Below are 18,397 nucleotides of genomic sequence, written 5' to 3'. Positions count from 1 at the left end.
TGGCCTCCATTAGTAGCCCTTACACCCCTTGTGCTCAATTTCAGCATACTGTCTTACAATCCATTCAGTTTAAGTTACACTCCTTGAATCAACCAAAGCACTTTCTTCTACCTTGCCTCCTGTAAAGAAATGCCTATTCACCCACCTGGGGTTGCCCTGCAGCCACTTAGAGGGTCTATCCCCAGCACAGCTCAGGTCCACTTGCACCTACTACTTGTGCTCTACACTAACACCCTCCTCCCACTGACTGGGTCCCAACTGCCTCTGGGTGAGTCTCCTGCTCTCAAATTATTCCCAGTGATTTCTAGGTTACTGGAGCCACAATCCCAGTGGCCCCACAGTTCCCAGAAAGCAGTCACAGACCCAACACATAAACCACCAGGATTCTTTATCAGTCCAGACAGGCAGAGTCAACAAACTGAAAATGTTTATTGTTAGAACTTGAACAGAGGCCAAAAAATATGCAAATCAGCAAACAATAACAGGTAACTGAAATATGGATCAATTATAAAACTAACTAAACATTTGTTTACTTTCCTAAAAGTGACTGGGAAGATCAGGACATATAACTGTTCACTGAGCCTCAGCAAAGACATCTGTCTCTCTTTTCTTCCTGGCTAAGACTGGAGGCAAAACCAGTAAACTCTAAAGGAAATGAGCTCCTGGGCCAATCATAGCCCAGAATAACAACATTCAAAAGTATACTGCTTCTTACTTCCTATCTGTGTGCCAAAACTAAAGAAAGAACACTCATTTCTCTGTAACAGCTTTACAGCAAAGAAGCACCACCTGCTGGCCAAATAGAACTACACTTCAGGACATAATTAAGGCAGGAAAATATCCAATACATTTTGCAAGCTTAAAACAGATTGTTTCTTCACATCTCCTTTTAAACTCTTGCCTTTTCCCCCTCCTCTCTGAATGCTCCTATTTGAATGTCAGGACAGCCCTGAAGTCCATCTCTTCATCCAAGCCTTTAGGACTGAGGGGGGAGGTAGTAGAAAAGCAAATATAGACCTCTTTAAATGTCTACTTTTTCTTTTCCTCTTGTCTCTTCCAGTCCTTCCTAAGTTTTCTCTTTTAATTTACTATTGCAAACTGCTTTGCTTGTTTTTATTGAAAGTCAGTATATCAAGTGATAACAAACATAAACATGCAGGCTGGTCATCCAGAATGGATACAGAGACTGAAGCTATATTCTCATGGAAGCAGTCAAAACCCTGTCCCTGGGTTTGACTGTGATGCAGATTGGGGTTTCTGGGCCTTCTGCTGTCTGGGATGAGAGTATGAACCCTGTCAAGTCTGGGAGGAGCAGGACCTCTTTTCTAGTTGGTGTAAGTGTGGACGCCTAAAAGTAGGCCTGCCAATACTGAGTTACGCTAGCATTCTGTAATGGAACCTAGGCACGTAGGTTCCATCATAAAACAGGCACTTACCAAACAACCTCAAGGCACTTAAATGGAGGGACTCAGTTATAGAATTACTCTCTTAGTGAGCAATTTTAAAGTTCATTTACTAAGAAAATAGGCTGTCTGAAAAAAAAATCAAAGATTGCTCAATGAAGTCCATTTTAACACCCTGGAACTTGCTTATTCATTGACAAAAAGGTCTGAGTACCACAATTTAACTAAATAGCAGTTTAAAAAAACGTCTCATTCTGTCTTATGTTCTGGATATATGTTATACCAGCATATACAAACATTTAAAATGGGAGACAAGTTTATTTCTGTCTGCCTTATGGAAGTTTCAAGGTACAAAGTAAAGTTTATTTCTGTCTGCCTTATGGAAGTTTCAAGGTACAAAGTAATGAGAGATATTCTTCACCCACCTTATCACAGTACTGACAGAAATAATCTCGGTTTGGTTTGATGATGGGGAGAGTCAGTTCAGGCACTTCTTCAATCTTCATGTCTGGATGCCGCTTTGACAAATGATTCACCTATAAGGAAGGAGAAAAACAAACAAACCTCAAAACAGGAGACCCAGCTCTGTGTTCTCTCTGTGCTCATACACTCAGAGCCGGCTTCTGTCAGCAAGGGGGACTCTAAATTACAGCAGCTTCAGATTCCTTTAAAAAGTTTGTCTCCTCATGAATCTCATTATACTAGGATGGCACTCACAGTAGATGATGGCACAGAACTACCAAGGGGCCCATGCAGTCTGCTTTCCTGTTCACACAGAAAGGAAATATCCCAGCTGCCAGCCAAAGAAACTTAACTGCTTGAAGGATATCACTTCTTCACCAAGTAAGTATTTGTCTGTTTCCTTATCGCTTCTCAACGATCCTTAGATACAAGATTCCATATTTATTCCAACCTCAGTATCCTCCATGTCTTACCATCAACATTTTAAACAATCTTGATGACTATGAAAACTTGTGTGGTGAGTTGCTCAAATATCTGGCATCCTCTTACGAAATTACTGGACAAACAAGGGATCGGCGGAAACATCATCAAGTGGATAAAAAGTTTTATCACCACCAGATCTTATCAGGTTAAATCAACCTCATCAATATCACCTGCACGGTCATCAAAATGCGGAGTCCCCCAAGGCTCACCCCTATCCCCGATCCTTTTCAACCTTATGATGATTCCTCTAGCAATATCCCTATCTAAACATGGCCTAAATCCCTACATCTACGCTGATGACGTCACCATATGTATCCCTTTCCAATCCATCCTTACAGAAATCTCGGAGAAAATAACCACTGCCATGAACATCCTAACATCATGGGCCAACGCTTTTAAGATGAAAACGAACAAAGAAAAAACTCAATGCCTAATCCTTTCATCACAATACGCTACTCAGATCCCAACCACTCTGACCACCCCTGACGTTACAATCCCTATATCTGACTACTTAAAAATTCTTGGAGTAACATTAGACAAACACCTAACGTTAGAAACTCATGTAAAAGCCACGACGAAGAAGATGTTCAACATGATGTGGGTACTGAAAAGAGTAAAACCATTCCTCCCACAGAAAACTTTCCGCAATCTAGTACAATCCACAGTGCTCACCCATGCCGACTACTGCAACAGCATCTTCATCGGTTGTAAAGCCCAAATCATGAAAAAACTCCAAACCGCCCAAAACACAGCAGCTAGACTCATCTTTGGCAAATCACGATTCGAAAGCGCAACACCATTACGGAAAAAACTTCACTGGCTCCCCATCAAGGAACGCATAAACTACAAAGCCCACACAATGATCCACAAGATCCTCCATGGCGAATCTCCAAGCTATATGTCCAACCTAATCGATCTTCCACCCAGGAACTGGCTGAAATCTTCTCGAACATATCTCAATCTCCATCTACCCAACTGCAAAGAAACCTATGGAACTTTGGAAGGCTAAGTGCTTTGAAAATATGCCTCTTAGTCATCTCTGATACTTTGTTCCATACTTTGTATTAACTCTGTACTACTTTGTACCATACCATGTAAGCCGCACTGAACCTGCTATCGAGCGGGAAAGAGCGGGGTATAAATGCTACAAATAAATTGCCTTGCTGGACAGTAACCAGCCACCACTGACTTGCTGACACTGACCTGTTTGTTTTCTTTTTTATCATTTTGACATGGCCACATTTGAATTGTGTACTTAGAAATCCAAAACAAAGAAAGAGTGGGAAAATTACAAATGTTTGTGGTTAAGGTTCCAACATCATAATTCCAAAGTTTAAGCACTGCATACAAGTCCCCCTCCACTCTCCTTCTCTCTCCCCTGCTGTGATTACATTGGGGGGGGGGGGGGGGCAACAGCAGGAAATAGCCTATGAGATATGTGTGTGTGTATGTGTTTTGGATTGGTTTGTTCTGTTTGTCTATTTTGCTTGGACATGGGGCTTGGTAAGAGAAAAAGGTTCAAGTTTATTACAGCTTCATATACCGCCCAAAACATAAAGGTATCACAGGGTACTACTTTGTTCAATCCCTATCGTTTACTGGACTCTCTGCATCAAGAGAGAATGGGAAGATACAGTCTTTCCATTGTATGATTTCAGTGTTCTATTTTGTTTGCTATCTTACTAAACCCAGGTCATGCTTCCTGAATCTGCTTTTGTTTTGTCTATATCATTTCTACCCTTACCAGCATGCCTCTCCTCCGAAAGCCCATCATACAGAGTCGGCACTTGAACATGAAGCTCTCATAGTCCGTGGAGGCAATCCTGGGCTTAAACGTCTTACAACGGTTGATTCGATCAGCTTTCTTGGCTTCCCTTTCTGGGTTATGCATTCGCTGCATATGTTCTCGCAACTTGTCTTTTCTCTGTCATAAAAAAAGCAAAGAAATAAAAACTGGATGATAACACTTCAGACATGAGTTTGACATCCTTGATGTTAAAAGGTGGACTGAAATTCAGCCAGTGATGATCAGCGTTTTTCTGACCACTACCGGCATGATACCTAGAAAATCAATGCCAGGCCATGTCCAAGCTCCAGCATTCAATTTCCAGGTACAGGGAGCCAGCTAAAACATAGTTGGTTAAGTGCGATATTCAGCACTTAATTGGCTATGAAGATCCTCACAAACATAGGACTGTGTTTTATGCAGTTATCTTTTTTTTTTTTTTTTTTTAAAGATAATTTTTATTAAACACTCCATCACTGATATCATACATACACTCAGCTAACCAGCTGCGCAATTATACAAAGTGAACTTCAATGCAACCAGTTTCAAAAACATAAATGATTTTCTCCCCTACCTCCCCTCCTCCCTATCTCCCTCCCCCCTCTCCCCCCCCCCCCCCCTTCTCTTTCATGGCTGAATACTCTAAGCATTAGTAGCAGTGGTCCATAAACGTTCTAAATGTGTCCACTCCGTCGCAGCAGGCTCATATCTGCCCATCCTTCTGTCAGTGAGTTGCTCTAGTCCCACTATATTCCGGAGTCTCGTTTTCCACTCTGAAATTGTAGGACCCACTCTCTGCTTCCAGTGGGCGGCTATCTCCAGCTTTGCAGCTGCCAAACATAGTCTTTTTAGCCGCTTCTGCCACTTCTTGCCCTTTTTATTTCCCCACCCCAACAAACACCACTTCAGCTCTGCAGGGAATTGGGTGTAAAAGATAGATGTCAAGCACATAGCTACTTCTTCCCAGAATGAGCGTACAGAAGTACAAGTCCACCACACATGTAAAAAACTACCTAATTCTTCTTCACACCGCCAACACCGGTCTGACGCAGTGGGGTACATTCGTTTTAACCTATCTGATGTGTAATACCATCTGCTTAGAACTTTGTAGGCGTTTTCTTCAATTAGTACACATACAGATGCCTTTTTCACCTCCAGGCATACCCGTTCCCATTCCTTCACACTCAATTCACTATTCAAATCACGCTCCCATGCTTTCATATAAGGTAATTTACTCAAAGTGCTTCCCCTAATATACTTATAAAGTCTAGAAATGCCTCTCCTCCCCCCTTCCAGAGTAACCCAGATGTTTTCTAAGGGCTCCTGTTCCCTCGGGTCTACTTGTAGCCACCCTTGTCTGCTCATATAGTGCTTAACCTTAAAGTATGCATAATAATCAGACTCCCGCAGGTCAAACTTCCTCCGTAGTGCCCCAAATGCTCTCAGTGTCCCATCTGACAGTAAATCCCAGAATCTCCGTAGGCCTTTTCTATACCATTCATGAAATGTACCCCCCCCCCCCCCGCCTGCCCAGCTGGGAACTCAGCTTCATGGATGATATGAGCCAATGTTGAGGTTTTAACTCCCTTTTTAAATTTACTTTTCAGCACATCCCATGTACGCAGTAAGTGCACTATGAAAGGATTTGCAGTTCCTCTGCGGGAGGTGTACATCTTCCTAGACCCTCACAATCCCCTTTCAAGGTTACAACTAGGCTCCAAATGTTGTTCTAGGGTAGCTACTGGTGCCCTTTCTCCTTTACTCCATTCCGCCACCTGCTTTAATTGTACTGCTTGGTAGTACCATGTGATGTTGGGCATCCCCCTCCCCCCTTCCTCCACTCCTCCCCACATTATTCGCTTGGATAACCTTGCCCGTCTCTCCCCCCATGCAAATTGTGAGATATCAGACTGTAGTTTGTTCAAGGCCGCTGATGGAACTTCTATTGGTAGTGTCTGCAAGAGGAACAACAACCGAGGAAGCAAATTCATCTTGATCACAGCTATTCTGCCCCACCAAGATAGCAGCCCATTTTTCCATCTGCTTAAATCTGCGCGGAGTTCTCTTAATAATGGAGCATAGTTGAGCCCATACAGAGATGCAAGCTCTCGAGGAAGCCTTATACCTAAATATCTAAAGCTTTCTCTGGCGTGCTTAAAGGAAAAGCTTGACAACAGGTTTTCCAAGTCTGAAGTGGGTCCAGTAATGCCCAACACCTCCGACTTGTCATAATTAACTTTAAAGCCAGCTAGAGCTCCAAATGCCTGGAGCTCCATACAAATGGAGACTAGGGTCTCATCAGGTTGGCGCACATAAAAAAGGATATCGTCCGCAAATAGAGCTATCTTATGCTCTCTATCGCCCACTGAGAGCCCCTTAATGCTTACTGTCTCCCTAATCGCCAAAGCAAAGACCAGGGGTGATAGGGGGCAGCCCTGATGCGTACCCCGTTGTATCTGAAACTGTTCAGAATACCCCCCATTTACTTTTATCCGAGCTACCGGTGTCGCATATAGCCCCTTAAGCCAGGTCAAAACCCCCGGGCCAAACCCCATAATCTCCAAAACCTCCCACAAGTAATGCCACTCAACCCGATCGGCCAAGACTGAACTTATTGTTTTCCCACCCAAACCCACTTCTCCTCTCCCTTCACTCTCTATCTCAGTTGATAACACCCTCATCGTCCCAGTCTCATCTGCCCGCAACCTCGGTGTCATCTTCGACTCCTCCCTCTCCTTCTCTGCGCATATCCAGCAGATAGCCAAGACCTGTCGCTTCTTCCTCTATAACATTAGCAAAATTCGCCCCTTCCTCTCCGAGCACACCACCTGAACTCTCATCCACTCTCTCATTACCTCTCGCCTTGACTAATGCAACCTACTCCTCACCGGCCTCCCACTTAGCCATCTATCCCCTCTTCAGTCCATTCAGAACTCTGCCGCACGTCTTATCTTCCGCCTTAACCGATACACTCATATCACCCCTCTTCTCAAGTCACTTCACTGGCTTCCGATCAGATACCGCATACAGTTCAAGCTTCTCCTACTCACCTACAAATGCACTCGATCTGCAGCCCCTCCTTACCTCTCTACCCTCATCTCCCCTTACGTCCCTACCTGTAACCTCCGCTCTCAAGACAAATCCCTCCTTTCAGTACCCTTCTCCACCACCGCCAACTCTAGGCTTCGCCCTTTCTGCCTCACCTCACCCCATGCTTGGAACAAACTCCCTGAGCCCATACGCCGGGCTCCCTCCCTACCCATCTTCAAATCATTGCTCAAAGCCCACCTCTTCAATGTCGTCTTCGGCACCTAATCACTACACCTCTTCTCAGGAAATCTCAACTACCCCAACTTGACATTTCGTCCTTTAGATTGTAAGCTCTTCTGAGCAGGGACCGTCCTTATTCGTTAATTTGTACAGCGCTGCGTAACCCTAGTAGCGCTCTAGAAATGTTAAGTAGTAGTAGTAGTGTTTCCCAGTTTGTTAGCCTCCCTAATTTCTGATAACATTTCTTCATCTATCTGTTCATCCTGCTGTTACTTTTCAAATCTGCAATTAAAGAAGAGACACGTTCTCTCAAAAGCTTATAACAAATTTTTAGATGATGCTCATGCTGTCTGCAATCCACTGTCCGTATTTCTGTATAAATAAAACTATTGGTGAGTTCAAATAATTGTTCCACTGAGAAAATGTAGCATCAGGGCATGCTAGGGAGGTAAAATTCTTTGATGAAATCAAGGACTGCTTTATGGAGCAGCTGGTTCAGGAAGAGAAACAATTCTAGACCTAGTCCTTAGTGGAATGCATGATCTGGTGCAGAAGGTAATGGTCCCGGGGCCACTTGGTAACAGTGATCATAACATGATCAGATTTGATATATTCTCTGGAGTGGAGACTATGATAAAATGAGGATAAGAATAAAAGTTTTTTAAAAAAAAACCAACAACTGAGAGGAGAGCTACACAGGTAAATACATCAGGTGTGGATGATATTCAAAAAATACCATCCTGGAAGCCCAGACGAGATATATTCTATGTATTAAAAAAGGAGGAAGGAAGGCCAAACTGCAGCTGGCATGGTTAAAAAGTGAGGTGAAGGAAACTATTAAGAGCTAAAAGAAAATCCTTCGGAAAATGGAGGAAGGATCTGACTGAAAATAATAAGAAACAACATAAGGAAAGCAAAGAGAGACTCTGAAAAGAAGATTGCGTTAGAGGCAAAAACACATAGTAAAAAAATTTTTTTTAGGTATATTAAAAGCAAGAAGCTAGTAAAACAATCAGTTGGACTGCTAGATGACTGAGGGGTAAAATGGGCTCTCTGGGAAAACAAGGCTACAACAGAGAGATTAAATTAATTCTTTGCTTTAGTTTTCACCAAGGAAGTTGTGGAAGACATACCAATGCCAGAAATTGTATTCAATACTAATGAGTCAGAGAAACAGAAACAAATCTCCGTAAACCTGGAAGATGTAATGGGGCAATCTGACATACTGAAGAGTAGCAAATTGCCAGGACCAGATGGTGTACATAGAATTGAAATATGAACTTGCAAAACTATTGTTAGTAATACGTAACTTATCTTTAAAATCAAGCATGGTACTGGAAAATTGGAGGGTGGCAATTTCTAAAAAGGATTCCAGAGGTGATCTGGGAAATTATAGACTATTGAGCATAAAAGCATGGATTAATAAGACAAAGCCAACATGGATTCAGTCATGGGAAATCTTGCCTCACCAATGTACTACAAAGAGGAAATTTAGCTGAGACAGAGTCAGGCGGAGGAGGGGGGGAGCAGATACATAGAGCTGAACAAAATAAAGTTGCTATCTGTAAAGAAAGTCCTTTTAGGTAGAAAATGTTATATTTCAGGTTTAGCTGTGTTTGGTGTGGAAAGAGAACTGTTAAGTGAATGCTTTTTAATTGGTAAAAGAAAAACAGGAGTGTATGTGGGTCCAGAGAAAAGCAAGCGAAAGTGTAACCAAAGGACAGATTCCTGAATTAGTCTTTCTCATTGCTCATTTCGTGGGATAAGCAAAGGACCTTCCAAGTCTTCCTGGATAATAATGTTTTTGTAGACTTTTCCTCCAGGAACTTGTCTTTTCAATCCCACTATGTTAGTCACATTGACCAGATTATCAGGCAACAGATTTCACAGCTTAGCTATGTGCTGAATTGGAAAAAAAAAAAAAAAAAGCTTTTTAAATTTGTTGTCAGTTAGCGGCATTAATTGGCTTTAATTAGAATTTACGCACACAACTTTCTAGGTGTATTCTATAACACAGCGTGCGTAAATTCTCATGCGCGCAGTTGAAAAAGGGGCATGGCCACGGGCGTGGAATGGGCAGGTCATGGGTGTTTCAAAAAAAAAAAAAACTATGCACACTGTTATGGAACACACCCAATCTGCGCCTAACTTAGAAGCAGGTATTTAGGCCTGGTTTTAGGTGGCCTAAATGGGTGTGCCTAAATTTTAGTCACAACAGTGGTATGTGCACATATTCTATAAACTACAAGTAACTTTAGGCATAGTTTATAGAATCACGCTAACTGCACAATTTTTCAACACCAATTTTAAGACACCATTTATAGAATTTGGCCCTTTGTACATATAATCCACAGACATCATACCAGACATAAAATGATAGATTACAAAAGAAAACGCTCTACAGCTTTCTGACCTTGAACTGCTTTCCACAGGTGGAGCAAAGGAAGTCCTTGCGATCAGAGTGCCGAAGCATGTGGAGTCGCAGCTTATCAGGACGGCAGAAGGCCTTGTCACACTCTGTGCACTGGTAAATCTTCTCCGAGTGAAAGCTTCGAACATGCTTCTTTACCTGCCAGACAGGACCCACAGAGACACATTTAATTAACTAAATCTTAAAGAGAAGAAAGACCATAAATGTCTAAAAACACCCAGGTGCTATTTTTATTCTCTATTTCTGAATATGTTGCAGGAGCACAAAACAGTGTCTACGATCTATATTGATTTCCAATAAATTAGTGAAGAGGAAAGGTAGTTTAAACTTAAATAAACCTCATATTTCCTAGGATTCCAGGGTTTACCATGCCCCAAAAGAACCCTAGTGCAGCATCATATACTGTAGAATACTAAACAACTGGAATAGGAGAAATTCAGTGCCTTCTAAAGACTTTACACCTTTGTATATTTTTCACATTATGCTGTCTGAAAAAATACAGATTAAAATGTATCAAATAGGAGTTTGTTTCACTGATCTACACAAGACCCTCTATACCAGAAGTGGACAACTTGCGGCCCACCACTGAATTTTATACGGCCTGTGAAACCATGGGGAGTATACATAAAAAACAACAGTGATTTGAAATATTTGCAAATATTCTCAGAATACCAACTCTAGCAGTTTGTTTCCATCATTTTTTGTTAAATTTTGCTTATTTATCTCAGGTCTATAGAGCTCTGAGCATTTCCAGTTTTGACATTATGTAATGTTGCTGCCCACCAGGGATATTGCTGACATTCATATCTCTCTCTCTCTCTCTGTGGATAAAGGTTGCCTACCCCTGCACTATATATTCAATATTCAAAAAAGAAACCAAAATGTCTTGATTAAGTCTTCATATTCTTTGTCATACCAAACTCAAATTAGTTCAGTTTCCAAAATTGCCTTAATAAGACCCATAAGTTAAACAGAGCCCACCTATGTACAATCACAGTAAAAGAACTGATTCAAATACGCCTGGATGAAGAATCAAGCTGTTGTATAAAGATGCAAATGTGTAAACATGCCAAATAGACAGCTGTTGAAAAAACTCCAGGATAAAATTATTCAAAAGCACACAATAGGGCAGATTATGAGAACATTTTTTAGGTGTTAAGAATATCCTCTAGTGCACCTTTAGGTCCATTATAATAAAGTGAAAGCAGTTTAGCACCACCAAGACCCTGCCTAAATCAGGCTATCCCTCCAAAGTCAGTAGAATGGGTTAAGGAAACTGCTGAGGAATGTCACAGTGAAGCCTAAGATTATTTGAAAAGAGCTAAAGGAGTCTCTGGCTGAAATCTGGGGAAATGAAATGCAAGATTAATCCACAAACATGGCCTGTATGAGAGAGGACACTGCTGAAGAAAAGACATACGAAGTGCCACATGGCATTTGCAGGAAACACCTAAAAACATTTAGGCCCAAAATTCAAAACGATTTAGCCGGCCGCTGACTGGTTAAATCGCTTGGCCAGGGTTAGCCACTAATATTCAGTGGCTCTTAACCAATTAAGTGCCGGTGAATATTGTGGTTAACGCAGAAAACAAAGCTAGCTATGTTGGGGGTGTTCCGGGGCACAGTTAGCACTTGGCCGCTTAAGTGATGATATTTAGCCCTAAGTGGCCAGGGTGAGCGCATAAATGGGACTGCATAAATGTCTGTCCTATTTTTATGCCATAACCCATGGCCACTTAAGTGATGAATATCGACTTAAGCAGCTGTGTCCCGGCTTTGAATATCCAGAAATAACGTCATTAGAAATTAGCAAAACGGTTACTGCCGATGACTGAATATCGACCCCTTAGAAGATAATTCTATAATGGGGTGTCTACTTTTAGGCACCAAGAACACGCTTATTGGGAGCCTGATCTATAAAGAAAAGTAGGTGACTACTGTTCCTTATAGAATACTTGCATAATAGATCAAAAATGCATCCATATTTTAGGCATGAACTCTAATACTAGCCATAAAGCTGGTGTAAATATTTGCACCTAGATTGTTAAAGTACCTATAGAATAACCAAAGTAACCATAGATATTCTCCAACGATAGCAAGACTTAAAATCCTCATTTATGGGTAAGCAACTTCATTTTCTCCAAAGACAAGCAGGACTGTAAAGTTCTTATGGTACTCCCTAGCTATAGGCTGCCTTCAACAGAAAAAAGGGGGAAATAACACAAGTGATGACACAACAGGCAAACACCAATATTTTTTTGGAGGCAACAGACTATATTTATAATTTTTCATAATGTTTCTGTTTTTCTTTTCTATTCTTCTTTTTTTTTTAAGGCAGTCTGAAACTGAAAGAGAAGGGCCTAGGGGAGATGAAGTTGGATACTAAACCCCAAATAAATTCTGGAGGACTGTCTGGCCAAACCTACTATCAAGTCAGAAGTCCTGTTCTAAACAATGGCAGGAAGTGAATATATTATCAGAAGTCCATGTTGCAGCCTTGCAAATCTTTTCTATAAAGGCTGATCTTAAGTAGGCTACAAATACTGTCATAGCCTGGGCAGAAGTGAAGGAAATGCAGACAGTTAGCCAATTAAAAAGTGTATGTTTGCTAATAGCAACACCTATCCTATTTTGGTGAAAAGAAACAAAAAGCTGGGTGAACTTCCCATGGGTTATCAGTCCATTCCTGATAGAAGGTCAAAGATACCTTGCAGTCTAAAGTGTGTAGTGCACTTTCACTTTTATGGGCATGAGGTTTAGGAACAAAGGTTGGAAGGACTATTAACTGGTTGGAATGGTACAATGATTTGTACAAGTGTATCTTGGCCTCAAGTTAGGAAAAAATAATAGAAATCTAAGAACATTAGGATGGTTTGTTTGATCCAGACTCTTTCTTTTCAGATCTATCTTCTTGTTCAGAGGCTGGGCTGTCTTTTTCTTTTAGTGGATATAGAGGTAGTAAATGTATCTGTAATATGGGTTTATTTAGTTTTTCCATTATAAATATCAAAGTAAAACAAAAAAGATGAAAATATGTCACAACCTTAGGAAGGAACTTTGGATAGGTGCGTAGAAACACTGTACTGTATATATATATTTTTTTAACTTAGTGTAAGGTAGATCAGTTAATAGAATTTAGAGCTCACTAACCCTGCACACTGATGTAACTGCCACCAAAAACACAAACTTCAAGAGGCAGATATCTAGTGGCTCAAAAGAAGCATTCAACTGTTGGGTAAGAACTGTTGGGTAAGAACAACCTTGCAGTCCCATGACACTTGATGGGAGGCTTCAAAAGCAGCATACCTCACATAAAGTGAACTACTAAAGGCCACACAGAGATGGGTTTATCTTCTACCAAATGATAAACTCCAGTTGTACTAAGGTGTACCCTTACAGAGTTAGTATTCAGATCTGCCTCAGATGTGATGGGCAAATAAGGAATCAATGGCTTCACCTTCACATTAAGTGGCAAACCTCTTCCATTTAAATCCATAAGTCCTGCTAGTGGAATCCTTTCAGGCAGCTAGCAAGATCTGTTAGACACTGTCAGACAAGTTCAATGAAGCCTGTGTTAACCTCTGAACAGTCAAGCTGTGAGGGCTAAGGGAACTCTATGTTGATATGTAACAGCATGCCCTGCTCTTATGCCCCTTCAGTGCTGGAAAACACTGTGGTCTCATAAGACTTCTGATGGAAAGGTCCAGCAGAAGCGAGAACCATATCTCTTAGCCAATAAGGGACAATGAGAATCCTGGTTCCATCACCCTGTCTGAGTTTCAGAATGGTCTTGTATAGTAGGCCATCCCTGCAATGCAGAAGGCAGGCATTCAAGGATAGTTTTCCATATGTCTCTATCCTGAAGCAAAACTAGGGAACTTTTTTGTTGAATGAAGTGGCAAATAGATCCCATGCCTGAATGATCTTGTGGACGGCTTCATCATCCAGTGCCCATGCATGAGTTGCAAGATTTAACTCAGCTTGTCTGCCAAAACATAGTCTTGGCCTGCCAGCTATGTGGTTCTGATATATATTCTTTAAGAAATTGCCCTCTTTTCACATTCTATCCCTCCCTACTTGTTTATGTTTCAACCAGGACAACTTTGTGGATAACCAATCTCTGAAAGCTCCAAAAAAATTTATCTGATCAAGTCTTTCCTAAGCAGCTTAAAGACACTGGGTGTGAAGTCCATCCAGATGAGCGCCCAGTCCAGCTTGGATGCATCTGTTGTTAGAGTTGCTTGAATTTGAGGAATATGGTAAGAGATTCCTTTTGCCATAATGGACTGGTTCATCCACCAGGACTGTGAGGACTAGTGAAATGCTGCCTTGTAGATTACCCATGGACTGAGTCCACTGAACTTGCTCAAATGGAAGCAAGCCATCAGAGTGACGTGAACTAATGATGAAATATGGCCCATCTTCAACATTTCACCAACTGACACACAGTGGAAATCAAGGTGGTTATCCTTTTCTGTAGATCAAAGACAGTTGCTCAAGTCATACCTAACGGTGCTCCTGTGGATCCAGTCATTGTATTGGGCTTAGATGTGATTTTGAATAATTTATAACAAACCACAGCAACTCTTGCACCCAAATGGTTGAATGAACAAACCTTTCTGCTCCTTTATGAGTTGCATGCTGGGCCAGAAGTGGTCTGGATCAGGTCTTAAGGGTGTCATTATGCTGCTTGAAACAGTAGCAGCTTCTTGTACTTTATGTCTGAGGCCTGCAGGTAGGCAAGTCTGCATGCACCAATCCCTATAGGCTCTAAACACTATCAGGCTCATTTTCGAAAGAGAAGGATGCCCATCTTCTGACACAAATCGAGAGATGGGCGTCCTTCTCTCAAGGTCACCCAAATTGGCATAATCGAAAGCCGATTTTGGGCGTCCTCAACAGCTTTCCGTTGCGGGGACGACCAAAATTCACGGGGGGGGGGGGGGGGAGGGTGTTGGCACCATACCGAAGGCAGGACTGGGACATGATTTAGAGATGGGCATCCTTGGCCGATAATGGAAAAAAGAAGGGCGTCCATGACGAGCATTTGGCCGACTTTACTTGGTCCATTATTTTTCACGACCAAGCCTCAAAAAGGTGCCCGAACTGACCAGATGACCACCGGAAGGAATCAGGGATGACCTCCCCTTACTCCCCCAGTGGTCACCAACCCCCTCCCACCCTAAAAAAAAAAATTAAGAACATTTTTTTCCAGCCTCTATGCCAGCCTCAAATGTCATACCCAGCTCCATCACAGCAGTATGCAGGTCCCTGGAGCAGTTTTTAGTGGGTGCAGTGCACTTCAGGCAGGCAGACCCAGGCCCATCCTCCCCACCTGTTACACTTGTGGTGGTAAATGTGAGCCCTTCAAACCCCCCCAAAACCCACTGTACCCACATGTAGGTGTGTCCCTCTTCACCTCTTAGGGCTATGGTAGTGGTGTACAGTTGTAGGGAGTGGGTTTTGGGGAGGTTGGGGGGCTCAGCACTGAAGGTAAGGGAGCTATGCACCTGGGAGAAATTTGTGAAGTCCACTGCAGTGCCCCCTAGGGTGCCCGGTTGGTATCCTGGCATGTGAGGGGGACCAATGCACTACGAATGCTGGCTCCTCCCACAACCAAATAGCTTGGATTTGGTAGTTTTTGAGATGGGCGTCCTCAGTTTCCATTATTGCCGAAAACCATGGACGACCATCTCAAAAACGACCTAAGGACGACCATCTCTAAAGTTGGCCTAAATTTCATGATTTGGGCGTCCCCAACCGTATTATCGAAACGAAAGATGGACGCCCATCTTGTTTCGAAAATACGGGTTGCCCCACCCCTTTATGGGGCCATCCTGTGAGGACGCCCTCATGACAACTTGGGCGCCCCGTTCGATTATGCCCCTCCACATCAAAAATATAAATCACACAGACTATGTATTTTCTATACTCCTTCCCTTTGGCTGCTAGTGAGTAGAGTTCCTTGGCTTTGTCTCTAGAAAGAGTGTCCATGAGATTGTTACACTGAGCACAATGTTCTACAAGCACATGCCCAAGTAAAGCTAGTAGGATGCTATAGAGGAGGCCAGCATATCACTCTGAAACAGTTTTTTCCCAAATGTCAGAGCCTCCCTCCCATGGGGCACCTAGGAAAAAGTTTTGGAACTCTTGGCTCTTTTGAAAGTGGATACAACTACTTTCTGCTTCTCATATCCCAGAGCAGCCGACCTCAGCTCTGAGCCCTCTCTGTGCCTAGGTATCAAGGTAGATACTCAGGTAGAGAATAGATCTCGAGTATCAGTTGGATTGCTTCAGCCCTCAACATCAACAATATCGAAGTTACAGCATCACTTTGAGTGAAGAAATGCTTTATCCACGTCTCAAACTTCTGCATGAGCTATTCCTCGAAGGATACTATTGACAAAGACATGAACATCACAGCAGGAGTGGGCACGTCCTCCTGAGTCACTTGGGGTACATTGGAACCAAGGTCTCAGGTCCTTGGATGCTGTTGCATGCTCTCAAATGACACAGAGGTTAAGCAATCATCATTTTAAGGACATTTTGAGTCACCAGCGATTCAATGCCTTACTTCAATTGAGAACAATGCCAAGATGTCTTAGCCTCCACCTAATGTCCTGTCCTGCATCGTGCTTTCTTGGCATCAGTGAAGATGAGGTCAAATTCTCTTTCTTCTTCAGATGGGAATCAGACAATGACCACTCCCAGTGACCTCTACTGATGTTAGATATCGCAGATGATCAAGACACTCTTGATGTCAATGCATCCCCAGTGTTTGATGCTTCCAGTGCCAATGTCAATGGCTTGTCTTATCACAGAAAAGCATTTCTGTCCACTTTTCTCTACTACAAATCCTCCTCTTTGACATCTGTGAACAGAGAATACAATGAGAGGGATGATAAATGTAGCCCCTCACCATGTGGTTTCTTTTTATAGCTGTTGAGCTTTTTTCAGGGCTTTTCATTTAGACACTATTTTGAATTGTTTTGCATTATGGAGAATGGTGCTACAAATGTTGTGGTAAAATATTTTTTCAATATTTTTGAAACTTGCTTATCAGAAATGTACATATGTTTATCATTTAATATCCTATTTTTCAAGGTTACTTATGTCAAGAAGGTTTCTTTTTTAGAGACTTACGCTATGCTAAAAAGATTGTTACTATCTGGGAGGCAAGATGGTGTCTGTGTAGGAAGCATTGGAAGCTGCTCCTCTAACCCACCTTCATTCAAGCTTTCGTCAATATTTCTTCGTTCCTTTATGCCCAAAAGAAGGGGAAAGCAGAGGGTATTCCCTGCTCCCTCTGCTAGTCCCGTGGTGGGACCGATGGATCACTTTACAACCCCAGGCAATTTTGCTGAGCAGATTTCTTTGCTGGGGCGAGTAGCGGCGGGAGGTGAACCGCTTTCCCCGCTTGAAGGCGACACCTCTCTTCTAAGCCCAGATGTGCGGAGTCCCTCGGTGATGCCTGCTGCCTTGCTGGATGGGTGTCCTGGATCAACGAGACCCATAGAGGGGTCGCCTGACCTGGGAGCAGGGGCAGCCCAAAGCAACGGTTTGCCGAGTGTGGCAACGCAGGACAGCGTTGCTCAGTTTTCTGTCGGGGTTTCACAAGCAGGGATCAAGGAGGTGATCGACCTGGGCAGTGAAAGAGCCCAAGTAAGGATACAACCACAATCAAGCTTTTTAATGTTAAAAAAGCCAGAAATGATTACCCTGGAGACGATTTGGGACACTTTGGTGAGTTTGGAGAACACTTTTTGTAATAAGATTACCACAATGTTGATGGCTACTCAGGTACTTCCTGAAAGAACTGTGGAACTAGAAACTAAAATACAACAAAAAGTCTTTTGAACAATTAACTAAGTCTGATATTGATAAAATTAAAGAGAGACAAGGTGCCTTAATTAAAGAGAATTTACTGTTAGAAAGGAAATAGAAAGTTTGGAAAATCAGCAAAGAATGAAAACTTTGCGATTTATAAACTTTCCTAAAGTACCAGCTGTTGCTCCCTTAATTACCTTTAAGAGATATCTATCAGAAGTTTTGAAAATACCAGAGCAAGTTTATCCTCCGGTTTCAAGAATTTACTATCTTTTACTCTATGTTATGAACTCCTCGGGTCAATTATTAACAAAGAGTTCTGAAATACCATGTGGAGGGGTATAATCGAACGGGGCGCCCATGTTTTCCTGAGGGCGTCCTCGCGAACAAGCGGGGAAACCCATATTATCAAAACAAGATGGGCGTCCATCTTTCGTTTCGATAATACGGTCGGGGACGCCCACATTTCAACATTTAGGTCGACCTTAGAGATGGGCGTCCCCAGAGATGGTTGTCCCCGGTTTTCAGTGATAATGGAAACCGTGGACGCCCATCTTGGAAACGACCAAATCCAAGCCATTTGGTCGTGGGAGGAGCCAGCATTCATAGTGCACTGGTCCCCCTCAAATGCCAGGACACCAACCGGGCACCCTAGGGGGCACTGCAATGGACTTCAGAAATTGCTCCCAGGTGCATAGCTCCCTTACCTTCAGTGCTGAGCCCCCCAAAACCCAC

At 42.5% G+C, this 18,397-nt stretch overlaps 1 protein-coding gene across 1 annotated transcript in view; it reads right to left on the bottom strand.

Moving 5' to 3' along the window:
- PRDM10 (PR/SET domain 10) overlaps positions 1 to 18,397 on the bottom strand; it is a 221,294-nt gene that overhangs the window by 44,120 nt on the left and 158,777 nt on the right. Inside the window, 3 exon segments of the mRNA XM_030221158.1 lie at positions 1,829 to 1,939; positions 4,093 to 4,272; positions 9,818 to 9,973. Of these exon segments, the coding sequence (XP_030077018.1) occupies positions 1,829 to 1,939; positions 4,093 to 4,272; positions 9,818 to 9,973 (447 nt within the window).

This window comes from Microcaecilia unicolor, chromosome 12 (assembly GCF_901765095.1).
Source record: "Microcaecilia unicolor chromosome 12, aMicUni1.1, whole genome shotgun sequence".
NCBI classification, from domain to species: domain Eukaryota; kingdom Metazoa; phylum Chordata; class Amphibia; order Gymnophiona; family Siphonopidae; genus Microcaecilia; species Microcaecilia unicolor.
This window is presented reverse-complemented; position numbering and strand designations above follow the sequence as displayed.